The sequence below is a fragment of the Pieris rapae genome, chromosome 22 (genome assembly GCF_905147795.1).
Source record: "Pieris rapae chromosome 22, ilPieRapa1.1, whole genome shotgun sequence".
NCBI lineage: Eukaryota > Metazoa > Arthropoda > Insecta > Lepidoptera > Pieridae > Pieris > Pieris rapae.
The window spans coordinates 6,044-32,952 of record NC_059530.1 but is presented as its reverse complement, the minus strand read 5'-3'; the positions used below and the strand labels follow the sequence as shown (position 1 = coordinate 32,952).

The 26,909-nt window shown below is 34.4% G+C and overlaps 1 protein-coding gene across 1 annotated transcript; it reads left to right on the top strand.

Annotated features, from left to right (window-relative positions):
* Positions 1-5,886: 5,886 nt before the first annotated feature.
* Positions 5,887-8,452, top strand: LOC123690160. The gene is made up of 7 exons (XM_045633144.1): positions 5,887-5,894; positions 6,144-6,309; positions 6,621-6,804; positions 6,944-7,198; positions 7,408-7,531; positions 7,809-7,969; positions 8,245-8,452. Exons 1-7 carry the CDS (start codon positions 5,887-5,889, stop codon positions 8,376-8,378), a joined length of 1,032 nt encoding a protein of 343 aa, XP_045489100.1. The 3' UTR covers positions 8,379-8,452.
* Positions 8,453-26,909: the final 18,457 nt, after the last annotated feature.

The following is a 26,909-nucleotide window of genomic DNA, read 5'->3' as shown; positions in this document are numbered from 1 at the left end:
TTAAGCTTAAAGAAAGCTTTTCTTATTCGCAATTTTTCTCTTTCGGGAGTGTGTATAGCTTTTAGTGTGTGATCTATATATATTTATTTATTAGTGGTCTGGTACGTCAAACAATTTCACTTTAGGTAGTTGAAACTAGAAATGTTTTATCCGACAATAACATAACATTTAGCTTTCCGTCTTATTGTCTCAATATAAACTGGCGTTCCCTAAAACCTGACATTTTTCATACGGAGTCAATCATAATATAATATAATAAAGTTAAAGGACCCTTAAATGAGTCTGACGCATTGATTATATTCAAGAGAGTGAGACTGGCCCCTTCCATTAATTACAGCACTGGTGTACTGAATATTTGATCAAGCAATTAGTTAGCTAGAAACACCCTGTATATTACCTGTATTAACTTGCATACAACCTACTTATCCTTAGCAACTTAAGTAATCACTATCTCATTACATTATAAAATGTCTTGCTTTTCCTTCGCACGAGGTCAGACTTTATCTAATTAGATCTTTAATGTTTGGCTAAGATGCTTTGGTTAAGATCCTTTTGTGCTTAAAACTTTCACTTGGAAATTGAAAACGGGACCTTAAAGTAACACGTTATTGCAGTTGGCAATATTGCCAATCAAAGCTTGCAACATTGAGTTGACATGGTTTCGGTCTCACAATAAATATCATATTATTGGTATGCAAATTATTGCAAAGTGTACTAAAATAATGAAAAACTTTTAACATACACGCAAACTACAATCTTCATAATTGCTATATTTATTTATTTATTTTTCTACAGATCAGATGCAAATGACTCACTCGGTGTTAAGAGATACCGCGAAAGACATTACGGCTTATTAAATATAAATTATAATCGTTCTTTTCTTAAAATTTAAGTCGATTCGTTTTGTTGTTGTCGTTTAGCTAAAGTCCAGGCGTAATTTTTGATAGTCATAACAGTTTTGACCAAGCGGCTGCAGGGCCAGAACAATCTCTTTATCTCTCTCTCTTTTGTTTTGTAATCCTATAGTAATATGTTTTTGTGAAGACTTATTGAGTATGAACATATGTATATTTTATCGAAAACACACACTGGTTGGAAAATTTATAAGTTCTTCCATCCAGTTTCTTGTTATGTGTATAGCTTTTTGGCTTTTGTATTTTGTATTATCATAAGTAAAAAATAAATAGAATATTTGCCGTTTAACTAATATATACATAATAGGTTAAACCTAATACTTTGGCCAACACCAACTGTTCTTGTTTCTTAGTTTCGAATACAGCTAACCTTCGCTGCGTCAATAGTCTACGCTACGAAATCATTATCAGCACACAGGTTGCTACGTCGTAGCAGCTACGTAGATAGTAAGGCAATAATATTATATTCATATAATATTTTTCTACAGTTCTTGTAAAGTGCTTTTTAAAATCTAAAAACAAGTAGCGGATTAAAGATGAAATATTTTTAAAGAAGGAAAATTTGTGTCCTACATTTTAAGCCACATTTGTTATAATAAATACTAAACGCAAACCCGGGTTATTTCATTAGTTAACGCTCATACATCAGACTCCACTAAATTAGTTTGTATATTATTAAAAGTACACGCCACTTTGTTCTTTATCGTTGTTTGGTTTAATGTATTTTAACGCTGAAATATTTTGTAGTCATATTTTGTATTTTACGGTATTAACAATAAGGGTTAAAATTCAATACAATGAGTTATAGCAATACCTAGTGCACTGTGCAATATTTTACATACTATATTTATCGATATTTTTTATCTGTGAATATATAATTACTAAATTACATTTTAGGATAAATTAATATTATTATACTATTCCAGGCGTTCTAACTATATCAGGTATATTATATGGAAAAAGTTTCTGACTTTGATGCTATTATGATGATTTCTGTAATAAAGCCTTATGAAATTATATGTATAAACTTTTATAATTATAGTTTACTAAGACAGTTTTTGCCGCGCACCACTGCTATGTGCATTGTGCAACCATCTGCCCACTGAAGTATTTCTTTCAGGGTCCTTCAGTAAAAGAGCGTAGCAATTCTTGAAAATCCGGCATCACACTTGCAAGCCTTTTGGTAATGAGAGTGTTCATGGGGAGGGGTATAAAAAATATAGGTAAGAAAAAAGCTTTTTAAAAAGGTATCTTAAGATCTACCAAAATCTCGTTTTTGCAAGTGTGCCTTAAAAATATCGTTATCCTGTTTCGGCATGTTCCCATCACTATAAGCTTAAAATTCGTGTTCAAGTTATTTACATCCCGTCTCGTGAAAATCCTTTAGTTTTATTTACTTTAAATTACACGTTCGCTAGTTATCTGCGGAAATACTTACAGTGAAAAGACCGAGAAGTGGAATTACGTCAATTTTGCAAATATTAACTATTAATAATTATTATTTCCCTCTATTTCTCTTTTTGCCTATATATGGGCGAAATAATCTATACCGGACACGCCTTGACGTGTTTTCTGTATTAATTGCACATTCAAATAAATCCATTGATGTTCAAGAATGCATGACTACGAGGAGAGTCGTACTTTTATTTGTCTCGAATTCACAACGTTGACGTTATTAGGAAATAAAACAGTTTTCTAACTGTATATTATATGCATTTTGAGGATGTTTTTATGCAATACATTACAAAACTTGATTTAAATCGAGAATTGCTTTTATTTTTTATACATACGGTAAAATTAATGAAATTTTATTAATTATACATTTTAAAGTTGAATTCTCGTTCCATGTGTATGATCAAATTACCACACCAATTGATCTGAGAATTCGTTTTAAACTCACCGTTGTTTGAAGCACTGGGAACAGGCACCGTCACCATGGAAGCGGGAGCTTGAATCTAGAAAAAAAATATGATTATAATATAAAGTAGCCGTACATAATATTTTATCCAGATATAAAATATACTCGTAGAAGTCCATAGCTATTATTGTTTTGACAAGAATATATACCACTTGAGTCTGACGTAGGGTATTTTAGTTTTAGGTATCGTATATCTGTCTTTTGTATTAAAAGCGGTTACATCAAAAGGTAAGAAGTACAAAAGGGTCATTGTTTCAAAATTAACGGACATTTAATTTAATTAATAGATGCTATGTGCGCCTCGGGCTGTTTGTTTCCATTGTAACAAAGATTGCTTTAAATTCCTTAATACAACGACGATCTACGGCTTTCTATATTACTTATACTTTCTGTAGATAATAGCTTTTAAAATATTTTAAGAAAAAGTAATATTCTCGTTACGTAAGCCTAGGGCTTTTAAAAACGAACATACATAAATATGTAAAATTAAAAGTACATATTTCCACAACAATAATGTCTAGAAACCGGCTTACATTGGAAACGGGAAATGTTCTAGTCATCTTACAAGATTATAATTAGCTAAGATGTTGCCTCCGGGCGCTCCCTAACGACTTACTATTGTTACTTAATAATAGACTTTAGAGATTATTTTTATATTTACTAATTGGAGGAGTTTAACTCTCAAATGAATTTTTATCCTCTTTCAAGTATTTAAATATACATATATATATGAGACTGTATTTGGTTACAGTTACGTTGTAACTGTTAAGATAGGAAAATTTACTGGAAATAAATAAATAAAATAAATAAATAAAAAAATTCAATAATACTAATATAGATCCAATAACTATTACTTTTTTGGAAGAACAAAGCATAAATGAGCCGGTAGCAACGCTGGTAAAATATTATCTTACATGTTACCGGATTTTAGGGCTTAACTTCACTTTCTTGAAGTCATATCGGATTCGTAAAATCTTAACTAGTGAAATTTTGCATCCGCATCGATTTAGTGTTAAATAATTTTATTAAACGTTAAATAATGTAACGAAAGTGCGTTAAAGAGTAAATGAATAAAAATATTACTACTTTTGGAAATAGGACAAGCGACGATTGCCTAAATTCTGGATTGATTAATTACAATCACTTAAGTAATTGTGAATGTTCAGTAATAACAATAATTGCCTCTGTAGTTAGGCAAATTATTTCTACGATAAGCTTACAGAGACAATAGAAATTCTAGTGGGAGTGCCATTCTGTTGCTTACGGGTTTCGACCAAATGCGCAGTACTCGCGTTTCCTTCCTAAGGAATATGAAGGTGCGGGAAAAGCTTTACTCTTCGTTACCGACACTCAGATATTCTCCTCAATTGTTACTTCCTATCTCTCCTACCAGGGCTAAAGTTTGAATATTCTTTTGTACGTCATTCATTTTTATCTAACGTAATATAAAATGGTGTACACTGAGATTTTGAGCAATTGTAATATATATCTTTAATCCAACATACCTGGCATGTATATTTTTCTTGTATTTAAGTTAAATTAATTAAATAAAATTTATTTAAATTTTAGTTAAATTAAGTTGATAGATTTTTTTATAAAATAAAATAAAATAAAATACGTTTATTTTGGAACATAAGATCTTCTAGGTATCACTTATTCCACGTCAATCAATTCGAACTTGTAGGCATCCCTACACATCGGCATAGACAGAGGGTGTAGGCCGAGAGAAAAAGCCGGCGTAAAAAACTCTCGGTACTCTTTTAAAAAAGCAAATCATCAAACAATATTTAAAACAAATATATCAAATTAATTAGAGGCAGCCTGCCCAGCACTAGTCCCAGGCCTTTTTATCAACTAGATAATCAATAACTTTATAGTAAGCCTTTTTACACAGCTTTTCTTTAATACATTTCTTAAATTTATTAAAAGGCAGAGATAAAAGAGCCTCTGGGATTTTATTAAAGAAGAGTATCCCTTTCCCCAAAAAAGAATTACTAACTTTACATAGTCTAGTACGGGGAAATTGCAGCCTGCGTTTGTTCCGAGTATTGACATTGTGCGTATGTTCTAATAATAAATAATTAAAAATATTTTGTGAATGGGCTTTGAAGTTAAAAACCCTAAAGGCCAGGAGTCAGGACATATTTAATACTAGGATTTAGGTACATACTATTTAGTTTAAATCTTTAGAATATTTACTAAGAGAACCCATTTTAGCTGACACTGATAGTCTTATTGATTTTGCTAAAATTTTCACAATAAATCCACATTACAATCGAGCTGAAACATGATTAATATTTTAAAGATATATGTACAAACATTTTAGAAACACTAATCTACACAGTAATTATTGTCCCAACTGCCAAGGCTGGAGTTGCTAAAAAATGTAATAAAAAGGTAGGAGGAAATGTATTCATAACATTTTATGTTTGTACATAATTTGAAAGACTTCACCAAAGTTATTGCAAAAACATATATAACGCTAAGAAACAAGTTAGAAAGCGCCATCTTTTGGATGACTGAAAAACTGGGAAAAGGTTAACGTTCAACCATCGAGTTTAGTTGAGGGTCATAGTAATTTCTATAGATGGCGGTTCAGGACTTTTTAAACCTTATATTAAGCTAAAAAAAAGAGTTTGAGATTCCATTCTAAAGACCTCATTTGAAATGTGTCTTCCATTTTAGATCGCCGGGCTGAGGAATTAGTATGTTAAATACTTTGTAGTTATGCGGGCTTTTCCTAAATATTAATACATTAAAATAATAAATATACCGTTTCTGAAATAATGCACGATGAATTATTACATTGGCTACCATCTTCTTGTATCTGTTACGTGAAAAAATTATCTAAAATTTTATATTTTTTAAATTAAATTTCGCCGAACGAAAAGTCAAATAGGCAATGTTTTGAATTACAAAGGCCTTTGTTCGCCGCAAATTTTTCCTTTTGCTAAACAATTGTTCAGTCATGTGTAATTTCACAGTCTCAAGGAAATCAATGGGTATAGTAAGAGCAATTTAAAACGCTTCAAAATATCCAAACTAATATTATTAATGCCAAAGTGTGTAAAAGACTATACATATACTAATTGTTATAAGTTAGTATTTAATTCCACTACTCAAATGAAAGTAGCCTGTTCGCCATAAATATTGCCTTTGCTAAGACGGCTGGATCCGGGACTTGCATACAGGACCTGTCAGTTAAACGCACTGGGCAAAACAAGCGTTGATCTGAGTTATAAAGGCAGTACGTGAGCTGAAGAAATACTGTTTTCAATTTAACAATTTCATTTAGGCTTTATTTGTTGTAGGATCATAATTTATTACAGAATGCAATACCAACTATTCTTCATACCATTTTATGCAATCTACACTTTGTCTACGCATATCGATAGGAATAACTCTGATGTTATTATAACATATACAGGACACAACGAGGCGGACAGAGTGATGAAGGACAAAACTAAAAAAGAACCAGTAAGTTTGATATTTCCTAATTGTTGAATTGATTTCTCTTTAGTTTCGTGATGGCCCTTGGAAATCAGAAACCTGTAAGATACCAGGAAGTAAATTTGGAAAGAATATCTATATATATTCCATACAGCGAAGCTTTGTTGAAATAATATTAGTATTTGTACTGGCGCTTTTTATCTGTGTCTTTTGCACAATAAAACCGCCATAATGAAAAACAATTGATGAAACACTTAACACTGGACAGTGTTACGGACTAGCGTTAATTAAAAGTAAGCCTTCACTTTTGTCTCTCTTAGATACTCTTACTTACTTAGATAACAAATCAAGATGTAGAAATACCACATACGGAAGATTTAACTTATACAGAAGCAAATGAGGTCGTTTTTATACCAAATGAGAAAGAAGTATTTAGGAACGAGGATTACCGAGATGTTAAAGTACACGATGTTATCGAAAATACTGACGTACGTAACATATTGAAAACTGAACATAAAACTGGTGAGAATTTAATACTTTTGACAATTGTTGTTATATATAATTAATTATCACTAGTCCTCGCTTTGCAGTGTCATTTGACAATTTTGTCATCTATATTATGTGGTAAATGAAAATAGATTAAAATATAAAAAAGTTTCAGAAAACCCAGTAGGAGATATCATATTTATATCGGGTAAAAATCATGAAAATGTTGAATCTAATGATAGGCCCAAGGAAGAAAGAAGAAAACCAACAGGCAAGAAAATGAAAATGGATTGTAATAATCTCAATTGTAATAATACGATAGCATCAATATGCGGCATCAAAGAAGACGATAATAAGCTTAAATACAGATTATTTCAAAACGAATGTTTCTTTAGAAAAGTGAATTGTGCATTTAAATATGCTAACAACCGTAAGTACTTTCAGTATTATAATAACTATAATCCTTGTAGACTTTCTGGTTAATTTTAGAATAATAATATACTTTACTTCGTCGTCCTCATAAATACGTATAAGAGAAAGTACAGGTTTACTTCAACAGTCACGCGATAACTACTATCGGCTGATTAACAAACAGCTTGATGCTTTCTCGGAAGTTGTATCCAAATATTTTTGTTTTAGGGTATAAAGTAGTACCATTAGAACATTGTAAAAATATCGGCGGTCGAGTATTACCTAAGCCATTCGCACACAAGCCAGATGTAGTCAAGAAAGCAGATACGAGAAGGAGTTTCTCTTCTCGAAGGTAATAGTTGTTAATGATTTATTAATTACTGAATATATTATAGTATTCTTTGGATTAAAAGAGGTATTCTTATCATGTGAATTGCTCGTAATTAACCAAGACATTGTAAAGTAATCTTATGTTATAATCTGTAACTGAATGAACGAAAAAAAATCTAATCTAAACCATCTGCGATCGCGACGATTAAAAAAAGAACAGAAAAGAGAACAAAAGAACAAAATAAAAATGGTGTGATATTAACGTATCGTCGCTGAGTGTAGTTTCTTATAACTTTGAGGACCTTAAACATGGGAATTGATGGAGCATTCTGTGGCCACTCTTGCCCTGACCATTGCACTGAAGACTACGAGCCGCAATGCGCAGTGTCAGCCAGCGGCGAACGACGCGTGTTTGTCAATCATTGCGTATTGGACTACAACTCTTGCTTGTATGCCGCTGGTAAACTATCTATTACATAAACTGTATAATTTATTCAAATTGTAATTGTGATGCTTAAATATACTGAAGCTGACATTAATAGCAAATACGAAGTTCTCTAACTCTCCCGAACTCTCTTACATAATGACGATAACATAATTATGCGAAACGATTATTGTTTCGGCTTGAGTGAACCCACTTAGTTATTAACAAGTTAGTTTTACAGTACACAAGATTATAAATGCATCGTACATAATTCATGGACGTACTTGGAACATATAATATAATACTTTCAGTTTGGCAACGCCGTCCTTTATCTGAGTGCGTCGGTGGCAAGAAGGCTGATTTAAGGCAGAATAGAGGTTTCATTGGTTGGCTTCAAAGAGTTGGTATTGTCGATAAACGAGGAAGGCTTGTATTATCAAAATAAATTTAGTTTTGTCGTACAGAATACCTATTATTAAATATACGCCGATAGAATAATTCCAGTTTCTGACTACAAGAAACCATTGTGTAGTAAATGTAACATTAATATTGAAAATCTTAAGCAACTCAAGTTTAAGAATTTTGTGTAAAAAATTAAATGAAAAATAAATTTTGCGCTAAGATTGACTGTAGTTTAATTGTGTAACTCCCAACCAGCGTATTACCTCTTCACGCGCACCGGGTGAGACCCCCGGTTGACCCGAGAGAAGCTCAGCGAGGGCGATGAGCTTTAACTATACTGTAGTTACTTACCATATCGCTAGATGGCGTTATTCAAAAACTATTGTAGCGTCATCTAGAAATCAATTCCGTACATTTATATTATTTAATAAATCTTTTTGAGTACTTACAATTGATACATTAGCTGATCAGTAAGTATTTAACGCAATTGAATTACTTAAATGTATTTTTTTAATTATTAGCAGACATTACGAATTGACAATATCTGTTACTTTAGGCACTAAACCGTAATATTCCAATTATTTATAAAACACCAAAAAACGTTCTCAAATTAGTGTGCATTGTCACTAGAACGAGTAGGACTCTATGTCACTATCCCAATGTGTTCCCAATGCACTTAAAACGCCAAGAAGCTTTTAGTACCTGACACTTAAAAGCATTAGTATTAGAAATTGAATTATTTCATAGACATCATGCTTTTCAAAACTTATATTAACGAGACAGAGGTCAAATCGTTAGAATATTGTCTGCTCTCAGTTTTTCATTTTAAATGTTGTTTTCATTGTTGTTTTTAACCGAAAATAAAAAAATTGACCTTTAGTTCTCATATCAAATACGTGCAGTTAGCTGCATGTAAATTTGTATGTTAGACCAAAAAATGTTACTTTAATGTTCATGAGGTACATTACTAGGTACCAATATTAATAATAATAAAATAAGCCTTTATTCAGACAAGAAACAATTTTAAGCTATTACATGTTTTGTATTGAAAAGAAAATTAACTTAAATATAGTTAAATGTTTAGATTTTCTCGACAACCTTGTCTGTTTGCCTTTTGTTTGGCAAAGGCCTCCTACAACTGCCACGGCTCTTATTTAATGAACCCACCTTAGATATGGCCTTACTTTTCCTTACTTGCTCCATTTTGACTGTCCTCTGATGGTATGCCCAGCCCACTGCCATTTTAGTTTTTTAATAATAATAAATCATTTATTTGCAAGAAATTGGTACATGGTACATGATATTTTAACGATAAATTATAAAAATCCACACAATCAGCAACACAAAAATAGGCATGCAAACGATGCACTACTATTCATCAAGTCATATCTGACTAATATAATTTATTTACAATCAATTGTTGTCAAACTTATAAGCTACAAAAGCACACTGACATTAAAAACCTTGAAAACATGACATGGCAGCGATTTATAACTTCTAGGAAGGTGATTAAATATTCTTATAGCCATGGCGTAACAATTTTTGGAAGCAGCCGTGTTTGATCCCTCGGTATATACAAGCAAGTTTCCTTGATATGTTTTAAATAATTTTGGATGATTCTTTACAGTCATAACTGCTTCAAACATATATAAACTTGGTACTGTCAGAATACCAAGTTCGTGAAAAATTGTTCTACAGCTTATAAGAGGTCCAACGCCCATAATAGCCCTGATACATTTTTTCTGAGTAATAAAAACTTTACTCACATCTACCGAATTTCCCCATAAAAGGATGCCATAGCGCAAAACTGAGGCAACATAGCCGTGATAAGCAATAATTGCTGCGTGAAGCCACTTTGCGAGTTCGACTCAAAGCAAAAACTAATTTATTAAGGCGCGTGCATATCGTTAAAATGTGTCGTTTCCAATTAAGATTTTGGTCTGATTAAGGTCCGAGTTTGACAGCCGTAAGTCAATAAAGGCAAAATGCTGGTGTTGTAGGGTTTTTCATACTAATTTCATAATTTTTAAATATTTTCTTCAAACTCCAGAATCTTTTCCATGCATTTCCTATGCATATTTCTATTTCTTTTGTTGTTAGACCTTTTATTGACATAATTTGGCCTAGATATACGTATTTTCTACAAAGCGCAAATTCGGCCCCTCATGGAATACTGAACTCACCTCTGGGCGGGAACTCCCAGCTCCTCACCTCACCTGCTCCTTCCACTTGACGTCAGGAACGAAGAGCGATCTGAATCGTCAACTACCAATCACTATCCGTGCGGTTCATTATACAAAATACCATCCGTATCACCTCGACGTCCGCCATTCCACAAGTGAGCGTTTGCATAGCACCACTATGTTAAAACAACTGCCTACTAAAGTATTTCCGAACCAATTCGACTTAGGGTCCTCCAAGAAAAGAGCGTACCAGTTCTTGAAAGGCTGGCAACGCACTTGCCAGCCTTCTAGCAATGTGAGTGTTCATGGGCGGCGTTATCACTTAACATCAGGTAAGGCTGCCCTCACTGAAAAAAATTATAATCCATTGCTTTTGTACCTTCGTTTGAGCCTTCTTTCGAACAACTGCATTCTGCAGTTCTGCTTTCAATCTCCAGCTCGTTTATATTACTTTCATAAAAATGGTCAGTAGTTTTTGAGAGATAAAAGCATTTCTTGTGAGGACATGTATGACTATCGATTTCTTATTTTAGAAATGCCACCATTTCGGTGGAGGTGGAGGTTCATAGTAATTGGTATGTACAACTATTTTAAACTTAAAACATAGTGATATTTTAAGTTTCCTTAATTTAAACAAACTGGTAGATTTTCGGGGCTTTTCTAAATTTAAACATTGTTAAAAAAAGTGAGGTTACTTTTAATCTCCACAATGGCCAGAACAAAAAGCGAAATAAATATTAATGAAAGAATGAATATTCATGGGATTAAGCGTCTGTTATCTTGTTAGGAGTCGGAAAAACTGTAAGACATTTTCATGAATATATACATTTTTATTCGACGTTTCAACGGGGAAGGTTATTTTATCACTTTTAATATATTTTTGTTACTACAAAAAGTTACTAAACCCTCATTTTTCGACTGTTTTATCAGTGTTAGGTGGCTCTATAAAGACATTAAAAAACATAAAAATCCAAGTCTAGAGCCCGAAACAAAAAAAAATAAACTAAACAATGGAACCAGAAGGCAGTATTTTAACAAATTAATATAAAATATATTGTATACATATATTTATGACTTTCATCCGGCCATTACTAGAAAATTCTAAAGTCTCGGAAATTTTCACCCGTTTTATGCTATATAAGTGCCACCGCCATTGAAGTATAGGGGCACGATAAATTCATGACACCCTTACTATATCATACGCCCTACTTTAATGTCAAATGCAAGATTTTAGCTTTAAAATATATTTGGCATTGCGACGCTGGGTCTCCTAGGTTTGGGTTTACGACATATTCGAGGAACACTAGAACTAGGAAGATATAGTATAAAAATTATGGGAACGATGTTCGTGATACACGTGACAAATCAAATCAAATCAAATATCATTTATTCATATAGGTTATATAATGTACACTTATGAACGTCAAAATATACTTTAAATTATTTTAATTTTACATTTACTGCCAGTTCTCAAATCAAGGGCGTAGAACGGAAGAGAAGAACTGGCAATAAACTCTCCGCCACTCTTTTTAATCGCCAATTTTTTTTTATACAATTTTTGTAAGGAGCTGCAACCATTACACCATGTTCCATATGACATATTGAGTAATAAAGAATTAATAAAATAAATTAAAAACAAAGATTTGTCCTCTATGTGACTCATCGTCATCTCGTGATAGGTTTGGCCGCAAAATATTGAACATATTAACAGTAATAACTTATTATAACTGGAGACATGTCTTTTTCTATTATTTCAATTCGATTGAGATTATCTTATCTCTTTTTGTCAGTAGCGATGATTTCAAGTCGATTAGAAATGGAAAATTTTTATTGTTGTTAATCGCTGTGTAAACTAAAACTTTAATTAGTACTCTCTTAGAAATATTATTTAACAAAATAATGTGGCGGTTATTCCCATGGGGATCTCTAGATAAGGTAATTTGTACAAATCACGTTTACGAGTGAAATAGCGAGCCCCGCTAGTCTCAATCGCTTCGCAAATTTGACTTTATTTTTAATTAAGATTTATAATTAGGGATGAAGCCCTTTGCGTTTCGAATAATTGTACTTTCTGACCTTTCTTGTCATTCGTCACATGGTATCATTTTTTTTTATAATAAAAAATAAAAGGTTTGTTTTTGATTATTGTAATGCAATTTATATAACTATTAAGTAGTATGTTTACTTCACTTTTGTTTCTTCTTTTCTTTTTTTGTACAGATGTCTCTTAGGATGGGTTACTCTCCTTTAGGACGGGTTTGTTGGAAAAGAACGCTTATAGTAAGATAAAGCCGCCCTGAAATGACTTTACTGTTTTATTTTAATTTCTTACTTGTGAAAATATATTTAGAATCATTTTAGCGATAAGCTCCGCCGGCGTACACTAGTCAATAATATAATGTTATGACAAAAGTTAAAATGTATATTTCAACCCTATCACAAGTTTTTAATTAAATATTTAAATTCATCGCAGAAGCCGCGATAGCGCGCGCCCTCGCGTTGTTTTGCGACCGGCTATGTTTGATACTTTGATGTCAAGACCAGATTAATGAGTATGTTAGAAATAGCTTCTCAAGTTTTCATTAATATAGAAATTATAAGACAACATCCATTACCAGGAATGTAAAATAAGTCAACAACAATTATACTTTTATGTGGTAGGTACTTAGTTTTAAGCACTTCTATATATCTCCAGTACCAGGTTTTGTTAGTTTTAGCAGCACACACCTAATTTTTGTTAGTTATTAGATCTTGTTCTAAACTATTAAAGTCAGTTAACATAGCTTCAGTCAAAGTGTTTCATTTATTATGTACACTAGAGCTATGCTATAGTCGTCCAACGTTTTATTTTATTTTAAAATTATGTTACTATACTGTTACTGACAGTGATCAGTTACTGAAAAAATTCTATGATATTGTGTGGCGATGTCGTTCTTATTAGTGTTCCCATATTACATAATCTGTGACATAAATATGAATTATTTAATTTCCCGAAATTGTAAATTTACTTTAATAGTGTAATCACATTAGTATATGTATATTACTGTTATATTACAAGGGTGTTGTGTGTTTCTAAAAGTGAAACAATTTAGCAATCATTGCGAGTGTTTAGTATTACATATACCACTACTACTCTATTTTTGTTTTGAATTTGTTTATATAATGGCGATTGCATATTGTTACGAAGACGGGTCAACTGCAATGTTTTTAGATTTTTCCACTACTTAGAGAACGTTTCAGCAGGCTGAAATATGATTTATGACCGTTTCAGGAGAGGGTCAATCACATATTAGAAAATCGAAATTTACATAATGTTGCCGTAGTTTTCAGGAGGCTGAAACATTTTTTCAGTCGGTTTCAGAACACGTATAGACGAATGGTACACTTTTTAGCAGACCCGTTTTCAGGCGTTTTCAGGCCTGGTTATACCCCTTTGAAGAAGGAATATTCTAGAACGAATTTTCTAGGTGTGGGACAAGCACTGTTTGATACGCGAAAGAGAGAAAAGATAAGAACCTTCTCGAAGCTAGACCGAGAACTCTAGAACGCCGTACGACAAGCACGTAGCAGTGTGCGAAAGAGATAGCAAGTACGCGCGTTCTAGAATTAGGCGATCGCTACTCAGTAGCGCTCCCGCCTAGAAAGTTCTCGTAAACATCGGAAACATCGTTCGAGATTCTTCCCAGGGATATATAAGCGAGCCAAAACGCGACCACTCAGTTCAGTTTTGAATGCGATTCCAAGCGATAAACAGCGAAGAGAAAAAGTGCGAATAAGTGCGATACCAGTGATAAAGTACTGAGTGATTTAAGTGATTAGTGACAGTGTTTCATTGTGTGTGTTATTAGTGCTTTTCTGTGCGTAATTTCAAGATATTAGTGTCAACGAATTCCTCGTAGATTTTATTAAAATAAACCCTTGAATAAATCGACGGCAGTTTCTATCCGATCCCCTAGCTCGTAACATTTTGGTGTCAGAATTGGGGATAGAAAAATGCCAATTACTCCAAGGGAGAATCCAGAGGAGTTTGTAGAAGAGTCTCCAGCTGCGGAGGGAGTGCAGACAAGGGCACAAGCAGCACGTGACGCCGCGCGGAGACAGAGTTTTGATGCGAACCGCGGAATGGGCGAAAGCAGCGACGCCAACATCCTCCTTGCTCTGCGCCAAATGATGGAAGAACAGGCACAGGCACGACGATTGATGGAGGAGCAGGCACGCCGTCAGGAGGAGCAGGCACGCCGTCAGGAGGAGCAGGCACGCCGTCAGGAGGAGCAGGCACGCCGTCAGGAGGAACAGGCCCGGCATCAGGAGGAACAAGTTCGACAAATGATAGAAGAACAGGCACGACGTCAAGAGGAACAGACACGCCAAATGATGGAAGAACAGGCACGACGTCAAGAGGAACAGACACGCCAAATGGTGGAAGAACAGGCTCAGACACGTCGTATGATGGAGGAACAGGCTCGTCATATAGGAGAAAAATTAGGAGATCTTAAACAAGAAGTTGATAAAAAAATTGAAAATTTGGAATCTGACGTGGATAGCAAGCTAGCGAAACAGGACAAACGGATTCTCGGATTGGAACATGAAATGCAGTGCTTGAAGACCACGGGTGTCGTAACGTCTGTAGCACCATCTGGAAATCTAAAAGTGCCTCCCTTTGATGGTAAATCTTCTTGGGACGCCTACAAGGTACAGTTTGAGGCTTTATGCAAGATAAACGGTTGGAAAGATAATCAGGCTATGGCTGCCCTTATGTTGGGACTGCGAGGTGAAGCCCTGGACGTGTTGGAAGTTATGACAGGAGATGTGACGCTAACGCGACTGCTGGATGCCCTGGAGTTACGTTATGGAGACTCACATTTAGAGCCAGTCTACAGGGCTCAATTACGGGAGAGAATGCAGCGACCAAATGAGAGCTTGCAAGAATGGGGTCTGGAAATAGAGAAGCTGGTAAGGAAAGCTTACGCATCCTTACCAGATGTAGCAGACAAGATATTAGTGCAAACCTTCGTAGATGGAATTAGAGATCGTGAAGTCAGGCTGAGAGTGAACCTTGGTCACCACAAGAACCTGAAGGACGCTCTAGCCCATGCGTTGGAGGTAGAGGCGATTCAGAAAGATCCTCGACCTTACCGCATTAGGGCTGTCACGGAAAGGGCTACTGGGCAACGTGGGCCAACCTGTTACATCTGTGGGGAAGTAGGGCACATGAGGTTTTCGTGCCCTAAGAAAGACTTCCGAGGTGATGTAAAGGCTAGACGTGGAAATACCTTAGTCATCGACGGGGAAGTCAATGGAACTAAGTGTAATGTGACACTTGATACTGGAGCTTCACGGACAGTAATCAGACACCAACTTCTGAAGACATTTTCTAGAAACCCTTCTAGAGGAATTGCACAGCTTGTTACAGCTACGGGTCAACGCATAGCCGATCGGGGAGAAGGTATCGCGACCTTCAAGATTGGTGAACGTTTTTACAGACACAAGGTAGTTCTTGCTGACATAGTAGATGACTGTATAATCGGGTTAGACTTTATGAAGTTTTACAAATGTAAGATAGATCTGGAAAAAGGGATCTTCAAGTGCGGAGAACAGGAAGTCTCCTTAAAAGGCAACTCTTCAAATTGTGGTTATGACGTCTGTAGAGTAATCGATGTGGACGGACAGGCCAGTAAGCAACAAGAGTGGAACGCAGTTCGCACATTTCCGGGTAACTATGAGGAAGCCTTGTCAATACACCTATCAAAGGCAGAGGAACAATTAAAGAAATTTTCTGATATGTTATCGATCCATGAAAGAGAGCTAATAAGGAGTTCAGATGATGCGTCTCAAAGGCCAAGTGAAAAAGTCACCAAACAGGACGGAAGGGATGGTCACGTGAGGATGCTTAGAACAGATACCATTCGTTCAGATTTCGGTGGTAGGTTGATGCAGATAGAACAGCAAGAGGATTGTGACATTAAACCAATTCTGGACTGGATGAAATCTTCAGCTGTCAAGCCACAATGGAGTGAAGTTGCATCTACAAGTAACACTACTAAGAGTTACTGGGCTGAATGGGACAGTTTAGTTCTACATAATGGAGTGTTATGTCGCAAATTGAAAAATGCTCAAGGCGATCATTTGCAGTTAGTGGTGCCAAGATCCAAGGTTCGCGACATACTAGAAATGTGTCATATTGAGTTGTCTAGTGGACATTTAGGAGTAAAAGGGACTCTTAGGAAGGTTAAAGAAATATTTTACTGGATTAATTATCGTGAAGATGTAGAAAACTGGATCAAGAAATGTAAAGCTTGTGCAGGCGATAAGGATTCGCAGACTCGGTCGCGAGGGAAAAGGATAATGATGAAAGGAAGTGATGATGCTCGGGACGAGCATGTCTAAGGAGAGGGTAGTGTTACGAAGACGGGTCAACTGCAATGTTTTTAGATTTTTCCACTACTTAGAGAACGTTTCAGCAGGCTGAAATATGATTTATGACCGTTTCAGGAGAGGGTCAATCACATATTAGAAAATCGAAATTTACATAATGTTGCCGTAGTTTTCAGGAGGCTGAAACATTTTTTCAGTCGGTTTCAGAACACGTATAGACGAATGGTACACTTTTTAGCAGACCCGTTTTCAGGCGTTTTCAGGCCTGGTTATACCCCTTTGAAGAAGGAATATTCTAGAACGAATTTTCTAGGTGTGGGACAAGCACTGTTTGATACGCGAAAGAGAGAAAAGATAAGAACCTTCTCGAAGCTAGACCGAGAACTCTAGAACGCCGTACGACAAGCACGTAGCAGTGTGCGAAAGAGATAGCAAGTACGCGCGTTCTAGAATTAGGCGATCGCTACTCAGTAGCGCTCCCGCCTAGAAAGTTCTCGTAAACATCGGAAACATCGTTCGAGATTCTTCCCAGGGATATATAAGCGAGCCAAAACGCGACCACTCAGTTCAGTTTTGAATGCGATTCCAAGCGATAAACAGCGAAGAGAAAAAGTGCGAATAAGTGCGATACCAGTGATAAAGTACTGAGTGATTTAAGTGATTAGTGACAGTGTTTCATTGTGTGTGTTATTAGTGCTTTTCTGTGCGTAATTTCAAGATATTAGTGTCAACGAATTCCTCGTAGATTTTATTAAAATAAACCCTTGAATAAATCGACGGCAGTTTCTATCCGATCCCCTAGCTCGTAACAATATCATCAAGTACCAAAACTCTTAAGTCCAACTCATGAACAGTTGAGGCGCTCTTCCGTCGCGAGTGTTCTGACACGACGAGTTTTATTTAGCTTAATGTTATCCCGAGACTGTTAAATTACTTTGAAATTACAAAATATTTAAAATTACGGATTTAACGAATTACCGTAGAGACTGCGTTTAATTGTAGTATACGTAAATTCATTGTGAGTGCCCTTTGCCCCATTCACATGATAAACAGCCTGCATGATGAACCCTAATAGCTTGTTTTCATTAAAAAAACGCATATTCTGAGTGTACTTTTTGCACCTTTAACAAGATTCTTTTTGAATTCACACCTACATCAAGATTATCAATAGCTATTATGTGTTTATTATATTTGTGTATAGACGTACATGAATTGAACCTTATAGCGTACCCCTAATTTGCTTGATCCTGCTGACGAAGACTTCTCGACATACTTAAGTAACTTGAGTAGTTTACAAGTCAAACATTAGGTATAGAACTGTTTTGCGCTTGTAACATTTAAAGTAATTGTAGATTTATCTTTTTCAATATGACGTTAATTGATTTGCACACAGCAAATATCGCCTCAGAAAAACTCAAAAAAATTGAAACGCCTGTTACCTATAAATCTAGTTTAATATGTTATTGTAAATGCTTAGTGGCCACACCGTATATTCCTTATATACGATTATTCCCAAAATGGGCTTATACTCAACGAATTTTTCCGGAAATACCAAAAAACCACCTGAATATCGAGAACACAAAAGCCGTGAAACCACCTGATCCCGTCCCCCCTCTCTGCCCCCCCCCAAAGCCCCTGAAGCGTGCAAAGGCAACAGTCGACCCCTTTTGTCGTATGAATTAATATTTAAACAAGACGAATAGTGTTGTGTGGCCGATTAGAAATTAACATAACTTTTTCAAAAAACAGTGGCGCTACAACTTTATGGAATCTTGTTTCTCCTTTCAGAAGTCAAAGTCACTTATTCGTTTAGGTAAAACAATCTACACTTATGAACGTTAATAATGTCCTCTATCAGCAAGAGGCATGGTAAAATAGGAGCTGGTACTTACATCCTCGTGGGAATAACACGCAAATATATTGTCGAAATAACTAAAAAAATCACCGCAGACACGATTTCAAGTACGAGCAGTTACCACAAGTAGCACAAGAGTATGACCCATGGCCAGCCATCGACTGATATCCGTATTATCCAGGATTCAGCGATGTAAACAACTACTGTTTTAAAGAATGTTTTTTACCAATAGAGTATACCAATTATTTAATGTATAAACAACACCTTTTTAACTATACTATTAAAACTTTCGCACAACATATGTTTTAATAACCATAATCGATGTTTTCTTCGATAAGCCGGTGTCCGGTTGCACAGCCCTAGTGTATCCGCAGGCGACGTGTTCCAATTAGTGAGCACAAACACCGCACTCAGAACGTTTCTCTTCTCGTTGCGGTTGTAATCCTATTCTAAGTATAGGCCACTACGCATTTTTATACTCACGAAAGAATCGATAACAGGCCAAAGATACAGTCCTTGCGTGGTATATTTGTTTAGTTATTTAAAACACATTATGGGATAAATAAGTTACGTTTATACATATAATATGTATACTTGCCATGTCAAACCACTAAAAACATATTTGTGGCTGGATGATATTCTGGTTTCCATGTGTTGTATACCGTAGAAAGTAATATTGTGAAACCAAATACCTTTGGTTTCACAGTACCCTATGGATAATTTAAAAAAATAATTCAGACACAAAGAATGTTCAAAGTATAAGACGGATGAATTATTAATGAGTTTTAAATTAAAAGCAAACAAAGCCTAGGGACGAGGGGCTCAAATAGCCCCTTTTAACTTTTATGAAAACAGCATTACTCTTTCATCAGTGTCGAGTAAAGATCTACTATATTGCGAGGCGCTTCAAACAGTTAAAATAATCAGTGAGTGAGTCAAACTTTGATGCCCAATTGTGCCCCATTTCTTTAATTGATGTATTTGTTGAAAGCAAAAAAATAACACGCAACACGAGGCTTAAAAGAAAAATATGCTGACAATGAGGGGGCGGGGGTCGGCTGGACCGCTGACCGTTGATTTATATCCTTTTATCCCCGACCTCCCCGATATTTCAATTAACACTCGGACAGATTGTAATCGATTTTATATATTGCTAAGGTTTTTGGAGTTCCCTCGGAGATCTATATAATACGATTAGTAAGCCAACCGAACAGAACATTCTAAAATATGCTTGAAGCTAGTTTAAGTGACGAGTAATTTCTTATAAAGGTACCATCAAAAAGCTAATGTTGTCATCATTACACAGTGTGCAAATAAATAAATGATGTCGAATGGATTTCTTATTTAACTAACACTTTTAATACTTATTAAAATTTATATGTATAAATTAGTGAACTGAAGAATTGCTCACGTTATTGTTATTTGAATCAGGACACACATACACACATTATTACGTAGCTTTTTTGGAGGACAAGCCAATTGGAGTCAATCTTAAGATTTATGTAAGTGCCCTTTTCGTGGCTCCGATTATGAGAATAAACTCCTCATTGTTGTAATGAGTAAAAATGTGTCCCCTAACACAAAGGAATGTCAATTAAGTGTAAAAGGTATGTCGGTGATTTCAGCTTCATTTCTCAAATAAGGGTTCATTTTTGCAATGAAAATGAACTCTTTACGAAGGTACAATTATAGACGATGTCGAATACTATCAATTGTGCAGCATATTTGGTTTGCCTTTTGCAGTCAAACAGTTAAGAATAATCTTCTCACTCATAATAATAGATTAAGTCAAATACTTTATTGAATCGTTCGTTGTTTAGTAATAGTATCACAACATTTCAGTTTTATTATTTAAAATATTATCTGCATTATAACATAAACTTTATTTGTATTGTATATTGGTAATTTAAATTATGGCTCGGTATTTTTGGACCACAGACGATCTAATTGGCATTTCGCAGACCCCTGAATAATTTTTACGTCGTTTGACACCAGATGGCGGCAGGATGTGCTTTTTTATGTCATTTTTCTCTCTGCCAATATTTGCAGTAGGTTTTTTATATTGCTATTTGTGACACCAGAGATTTTTTAAATTACAGTTATTTATTAAAAGCCAACAAAATTACTGAACATTATTTTATTGACTACATTAGAGATATTTTATTAGATATTTATTTTATTTTATTAAAATAAAATTATCACACATTACAGCAAATAATAATATAAATGTTAGTAAGATTTTATTTATTCTCCCCTTGTGCAGTTGGACGTCCGTGTGTATACAGGATAATACTTTATAATTAATAATGAATAACTTACTTTATTTTACAATATTTACTTTGCAGCTCTAATTTAATTTAAAGTACATTAATATTATAACGATTTTTATATTTTGACACTTTAAATATCCTTAATTAATAAGACGCAAACTGAGCCTCTCTCTCTCAAAAGGAAAGCCCGCTTCACTGAGGTCGGATAAATGTTTTATAGCATCAATAAAATTCACAAAGAATACAATGAAATCGTAATTTCTTTTTCCCATTCTCGTTTATTTAACTTCACAATTTGCATCGGAGGCGGCTCTGCAAGATGGAGCCGTCTTATGGGGCCTACGGACAGACAAATGTGGATGTGACGTGTCAGAGTTCTCAATTTGTATGACCTACTGCGGGAAGGACATAGATCATGATAATCATTTCTGACATAATGCAGAAATATCATTATTAATGCAGTTTCGTGAAACGTATAAGTATCATATACGAGTCAACTAAACCATAATTAATACGTTACATATATGTAGATATGTATCTTAAATAAACAGTGGTAGTTTATTGATTCACATACTTCGCACTCGCGAGCCCTCTGGCATTGAGAGTGTCCATGGGCGACGGTATCACTTAACATCAGCTGAGCCTCCTGCTCGTTTGCCCCGTTCTATAAAAAAAATGATAATGTAAAAAATCATAAAACAATAAACTCACAAAAATTGTCTCAGCCGACTAAACCTCCTTCAAATAGGACAGGAATAGGCATACAAACATATTATGTAGAAACATGAGATGAATAAAAGAAAATTGTCGTATCCATATTAAAACACCGTCAAAAACATTTGAGTCGTGAAATAGAAACCAGTGTAGCATGACTGGTACGACACAATTCAATGAGTAGGCGACGCACTGGCTCACGCCCGTGGAATTGCACGTGAATCTTTGACGTGGCCTATATTGTACTACTCTGACCCTTAAGGAAGTAGAAATATTATTAACTTACCCATTTATTCGCATAAAAACTGTTTCATTGTATAACTGCTCTTTGTTAGGCGTAGAACGAGAACTAAAAAGTTGAAAGTGTCGTATTTGCAATAATGAACATAAAATTAAGTGTGTGTATTTGTGCAACAACAAATGAACCACTAAGACCACTAAGTACTACTCTGTTTATTCCAGGTTGTGGCAAAATGGTACATAATCGTTTTAAGGTCAATAATATACAAGACTATTCATCCAACTGCATTTCATGCAACTAAGATTAAGCAGCGAAACAGACGCGCAACTGACAATGACTAATTGGTGAGTACTGATGTACTCGCACAATCGTAACCCATCCAATATTCAGCCTACCTAACCGTCCCTTACCCGTCTCGTCGTCCCCTCGCAGTATATCACTTTTGAATATTAAGAGACACAGCTGTTCTAATATATTCTTTCATTTCCGCTTAACATATTTTTTCTACTATTACGACGTTATTTTTTGGATAGCATTTGGATCTTAAACAAACACGAGAGAACATTTCTTGATAATTAGTTTAAAAAGTTCAGAATTTAATATGAAATGTAGTAAACTGGTTATTATTCGTTAGACGTACTAAATATTAAATAGAATTTGATAGTTAAATCGGGCAGCACCTATAATAATTCGAGTATTTGTCTATCAAACGTCCGTCTCTCTCTAGCGTACTCCATCCCTGTCTATCGCTTGATAAAACAGTGATTAGCGAGAAGAGCCCCATTTGTATGCTTATTAGCAGCGGACACTTGACAAGAGTTTGTCTCGTCTCTGGCCCATCTTGGACAAACTGGCGATTTAACTAATGTTATTATGTTGCTGTGGCAGTTCCTGCATTGAATATTAAATAGTAAGCTCATGAATTAAGAACGCATCCTTCTTTATTGGAAATATAATACATTGTGAAATGTTGGAGATTTCTGCCATTCTATGTAGAAAAAATCTCTACGGTGATGTTTACAGACATTTACAATTTTTTTTACTATACAGACGTTCGTCCACATTCACCTCATGATGAGATTCCAAGATATCTGTTCAACTTGAAAGAACCCGTTCCACTCTTTTGCTGTATTGTAACGAACCTAATCGTGCTGTACGTTACCTGTATATGTCGTCGACGAAGGGGTGAAACTCCAGTGATTTCTAGATGAGTGTTGTTTGAACTATATAAGTAAATAAGTAAAAGTATTTTTTACATTTTCAATCGCCACATCGTATGACTTGAACGTGAAATGAAGCGTTACAAGAAAAAAGTTTAAGGAAAGTCTAATTATAAGGAAAATTTTTATAGCTATAAGGGATGAACCGACTTTGAAAAGTTGTCTTATGAGTTTCTATTATCGAGTTATAAGCATTATTGTCGCTGTAAAGAGAACGTCCGGGATAGGTTTTAATAGGTCGTGTGCATTACGTGAAAGTACCGCATCTATTAGTTACTAATTACTAAGGGTTATGTTTACTAATTTTTATATTATTAATAACGAGATTTGTTATTTAATTGAATTCATCACACACTCTAGTCTAGTTTTGTCTGATATAAAAAATATAGTATATATAGTAAATTAAGAAAACTATTCGTATTTTAACAGGTAACTCATAAGTAAACATTCTTCGATGAAAATGGAAAAACTTATTTTCCCTATAAGTGTAAGTGGAGTGAGCAAAGTGAAATAAGATGGCATGAGTGCTTATAGCGGTCAAGTAAGGACAGACCGGTACAGGCGAGGCGAAAATTTGGTCCAATTCGCTTTAGATATATCACAACAAATACCTACGGTAACAGGCAGATATTTTTAATTGTAATAAATGTTGTAAGTTTTTTGTATTTTCTGATTGTCTAGTTTTCTTTTTTAAAGGAGTTTCCAATTGTTTTAAATTACCGGACGATTCATCGTCGACTTAGGATCATTCAAGAAAATGTAAATTCTCATGTGAGTGGCGATATCACTATATATCGGGTGAGCCTTATGTATATTTATATATTATATTTTTGATGATAGAATACACTTGTCCATCCGTCCATCCGGTAGCGGTATCTCAGGGCGCAGCTCCGCTAAGATAATGTTAGTTTTGATGTGAGGTCTAATCCCTCTGCCGGACGCGATAACTCTGTTATTTTTATATAAAGGGTATTTGTGGTCACTCTTTGTACCGACCTACTCGTTGTCTTTTCTAATATTAGACATGCGATAGTCAGTGGCCGACTCATTAAAGCGACTTTAATTGAATTGTTGGGGATGAAAATTGAAAATCAATTTTATGTTTCTGAGTATGAAAGGTTTTACATGATTTTAAATAATGGAGATGGTTAATGGAGGCTTTTGCGTAACTAATATTATAGGTGATTTACAAAGAATCATACGCAGCTCATGACACAAGATTATTTTCATTAGCTGAATAACACATTGGTAGCTCATAATCTTACATATAATATAACAAAGAAACGAGTAAAAAGAACCAACAACATAAAAACACTATAAAACAAAATCCACTGAACCAAGAGAACGTTAAACTTAAGTAGCTTAGAAGTTAAAATAAATGTGTATATCGAGAATCAAACCCACTCGCCGCACTTCCTCACGTAGAGGCTATAAAAGTCAAAACTCACTTTATTATGGCGGCCTCGCTTTACTTTATGAGTACGGGGTGTTATTTTATTCAGTTTTATGCTGTGGATATGGATAATAATAATAATAATGCTGTATCTGTAATTACCAGCAATATTCTTATACTCTCCTACTAACGAAATAAATTAACATGCATATAAATAATATGGAATTATAACTTTTGAAAGAAAACTTTACAGCACACTTTACAGGTTTTATTACATGTCTAGTATACACATTGTATAATGGGGGTATGGAATCGTTCAAAATGCTGTTTTCATAGTTTTATGAAAATACTGAGCGTGTTTTTGAAACATCCTCTACACAAAGGTGTCGGTGTACCCTTTATGCGGCGTTACTTCGTGCGATGAATATGTTATACTCACTCTTCACCTTCCAAAATGTCCAACAAATCTTATTTAACACAAGATTTGCCAACTTTAAAAAAAAATCAATTTAATAAGTCGTAAAAATGAAAATACTTAAAAGTGTATTGTGTACACAACACCAGAGATCTAAGGTATCATTTCATAACCGATACTTAAACAAAGAGGTAGAAGAACCGCTTTTGTTGTTTTCGTTTCTTTGCGGTTGGCATAATGTGAAAATAAATTTACATTTGTTATTGTTTGTTTTGCTAAAATCAAATAAAATCCATGTATTGGGAATCATCAACATCCCTTTATCTTTCTTAAAAATAAAATTAATAAACTTGAGCAAAGGAACGTGTGTGTAACACAACTAACATTCATTTTACGGCTGATAAATATAAGACAATCGTTATTTTATTCATAGAGGTTTTTATGCTACAGCGAATTGTGCGAGGCTCGTAGCACTGTGGCTGTTTCGAAAGCTTACACTTACAGCTTTTAACAATTCTACATATTTGCACTAATGTTTTTTCTATGATAATTTAAGGCGAACTTCTAGAACATAAATATATCATGACGTGTAAGTTATGGTGGTCTAGGGTACGGGTTATGTTAAATTAAACATTAAAATCTTATTATCGTATTTATTTATAATTAACTTAGTTTTGTAGAAAAGCCTCGTTTTCGGTTTGTCGGTTTCATTCCTCAGTAACTGCCGGAGTCTCAGAAATAATAACTGTACGGTACTAATTAAATCAGACAATCATTAAATATAATAGTATGTTAATGTCAAATTAATATTTAATAATAATAATAAAAATTAATGTATCCTAATAATGTTATTACTTTATATTACGCCATTTGAACTGAACTTAAATTGAAAGTAACACAGAAATGGTACTATTTTTTTGCCCACCAGTTCAAAATCGATGGTCTTGACTGAATATCACTTCTACATAATGATTCTGTATATATGCTACATATACAGGTATGTGGCTGGGTGGTGAGCATTGCGACTCTTAATTTTCTTCCACAAACTGATAGCTGTAATACAATAGTTATGTGTTTAAATTGTAAACTGTGAGCGTAGTCAAATGGCTGCTGTCAAATCTCATTTGTATTCGCTCAAGTATATCGCGTGGCTATTTAACTAAATGAAATATAAGCCAAATATTATTTAATTTTGTATGGATGGCTAATTTATTTACCATGCGATGAACCACGAATGGTTCCATTTCTTAAACAATTAATTAAACAAATGCTAATCTGTCTTTAACTTCTTTTCTGGACACTGCTAATAATGGTAAATTCATTTATAAGCATATTTTTCCTACAATAGTTATCTTTATTAAATCATTGTTTGTACAATAAAAAAATAAAATAGAAATTCAAAAGACATTTTCATTTGTTATAAATGTTAAACGAAACAAAGGTAATATTACTGTAGGGAGCTTTTATTTTGTAATAACTTTAACAAAATATTATAGAAAGGTTCTTGATAATTCTTAAAACTGTATTAATGTGATAAGGTAAACCTTGTTTAGTGCTGAAACAAAATCAACCTTTTAGATAAACTACTACGGCTTGTCAATTGTCGGTTTACAGTAAGTTTTGTAAATTCACTTAAAGAAACGATTACGTTATGGAACCATGTAATATAAATAAAGAAACTGCCCACTCGGTTGTACGGTAAATTATTTGTCTAAGTAAAATTAACGTCTTGATAATATTCATAGTAAGGTATTATAGGCCTTTTCCTTCACTAACCGAGACGTGGAAAGAAAATTGCTGTACATAATGTCGTGCGATTCCAAAAATGAGGTGTAGGTATTTTATACGTAATTTGCTTGTTATTTTATTCATAAAAATTTGAATCGCTACAAACATGCTGCAAAGCAT

What these genes read in the sequence shown, in the direction of transcription:
- LOC123690160 (XM_045633144.1), top strand. An exon ending in ACAAAACTAAAAAAGAACCA is followed by an intron (nt 6,310 to 6,620) that starts GTAAGTTTGATA and finishes TTACTTACTTAG; the next exon opens with ATAACAAATCAAGATGTAGA. An exon ending in GAAAACTGAACATAAAACTG is followed by an intron (nt 6,805 to 6,943) that starts GTGAGAATTTAA and finishes AAAAAGTTTCAG; the next exon opens with AAAACCCAGTAGGAGATATC.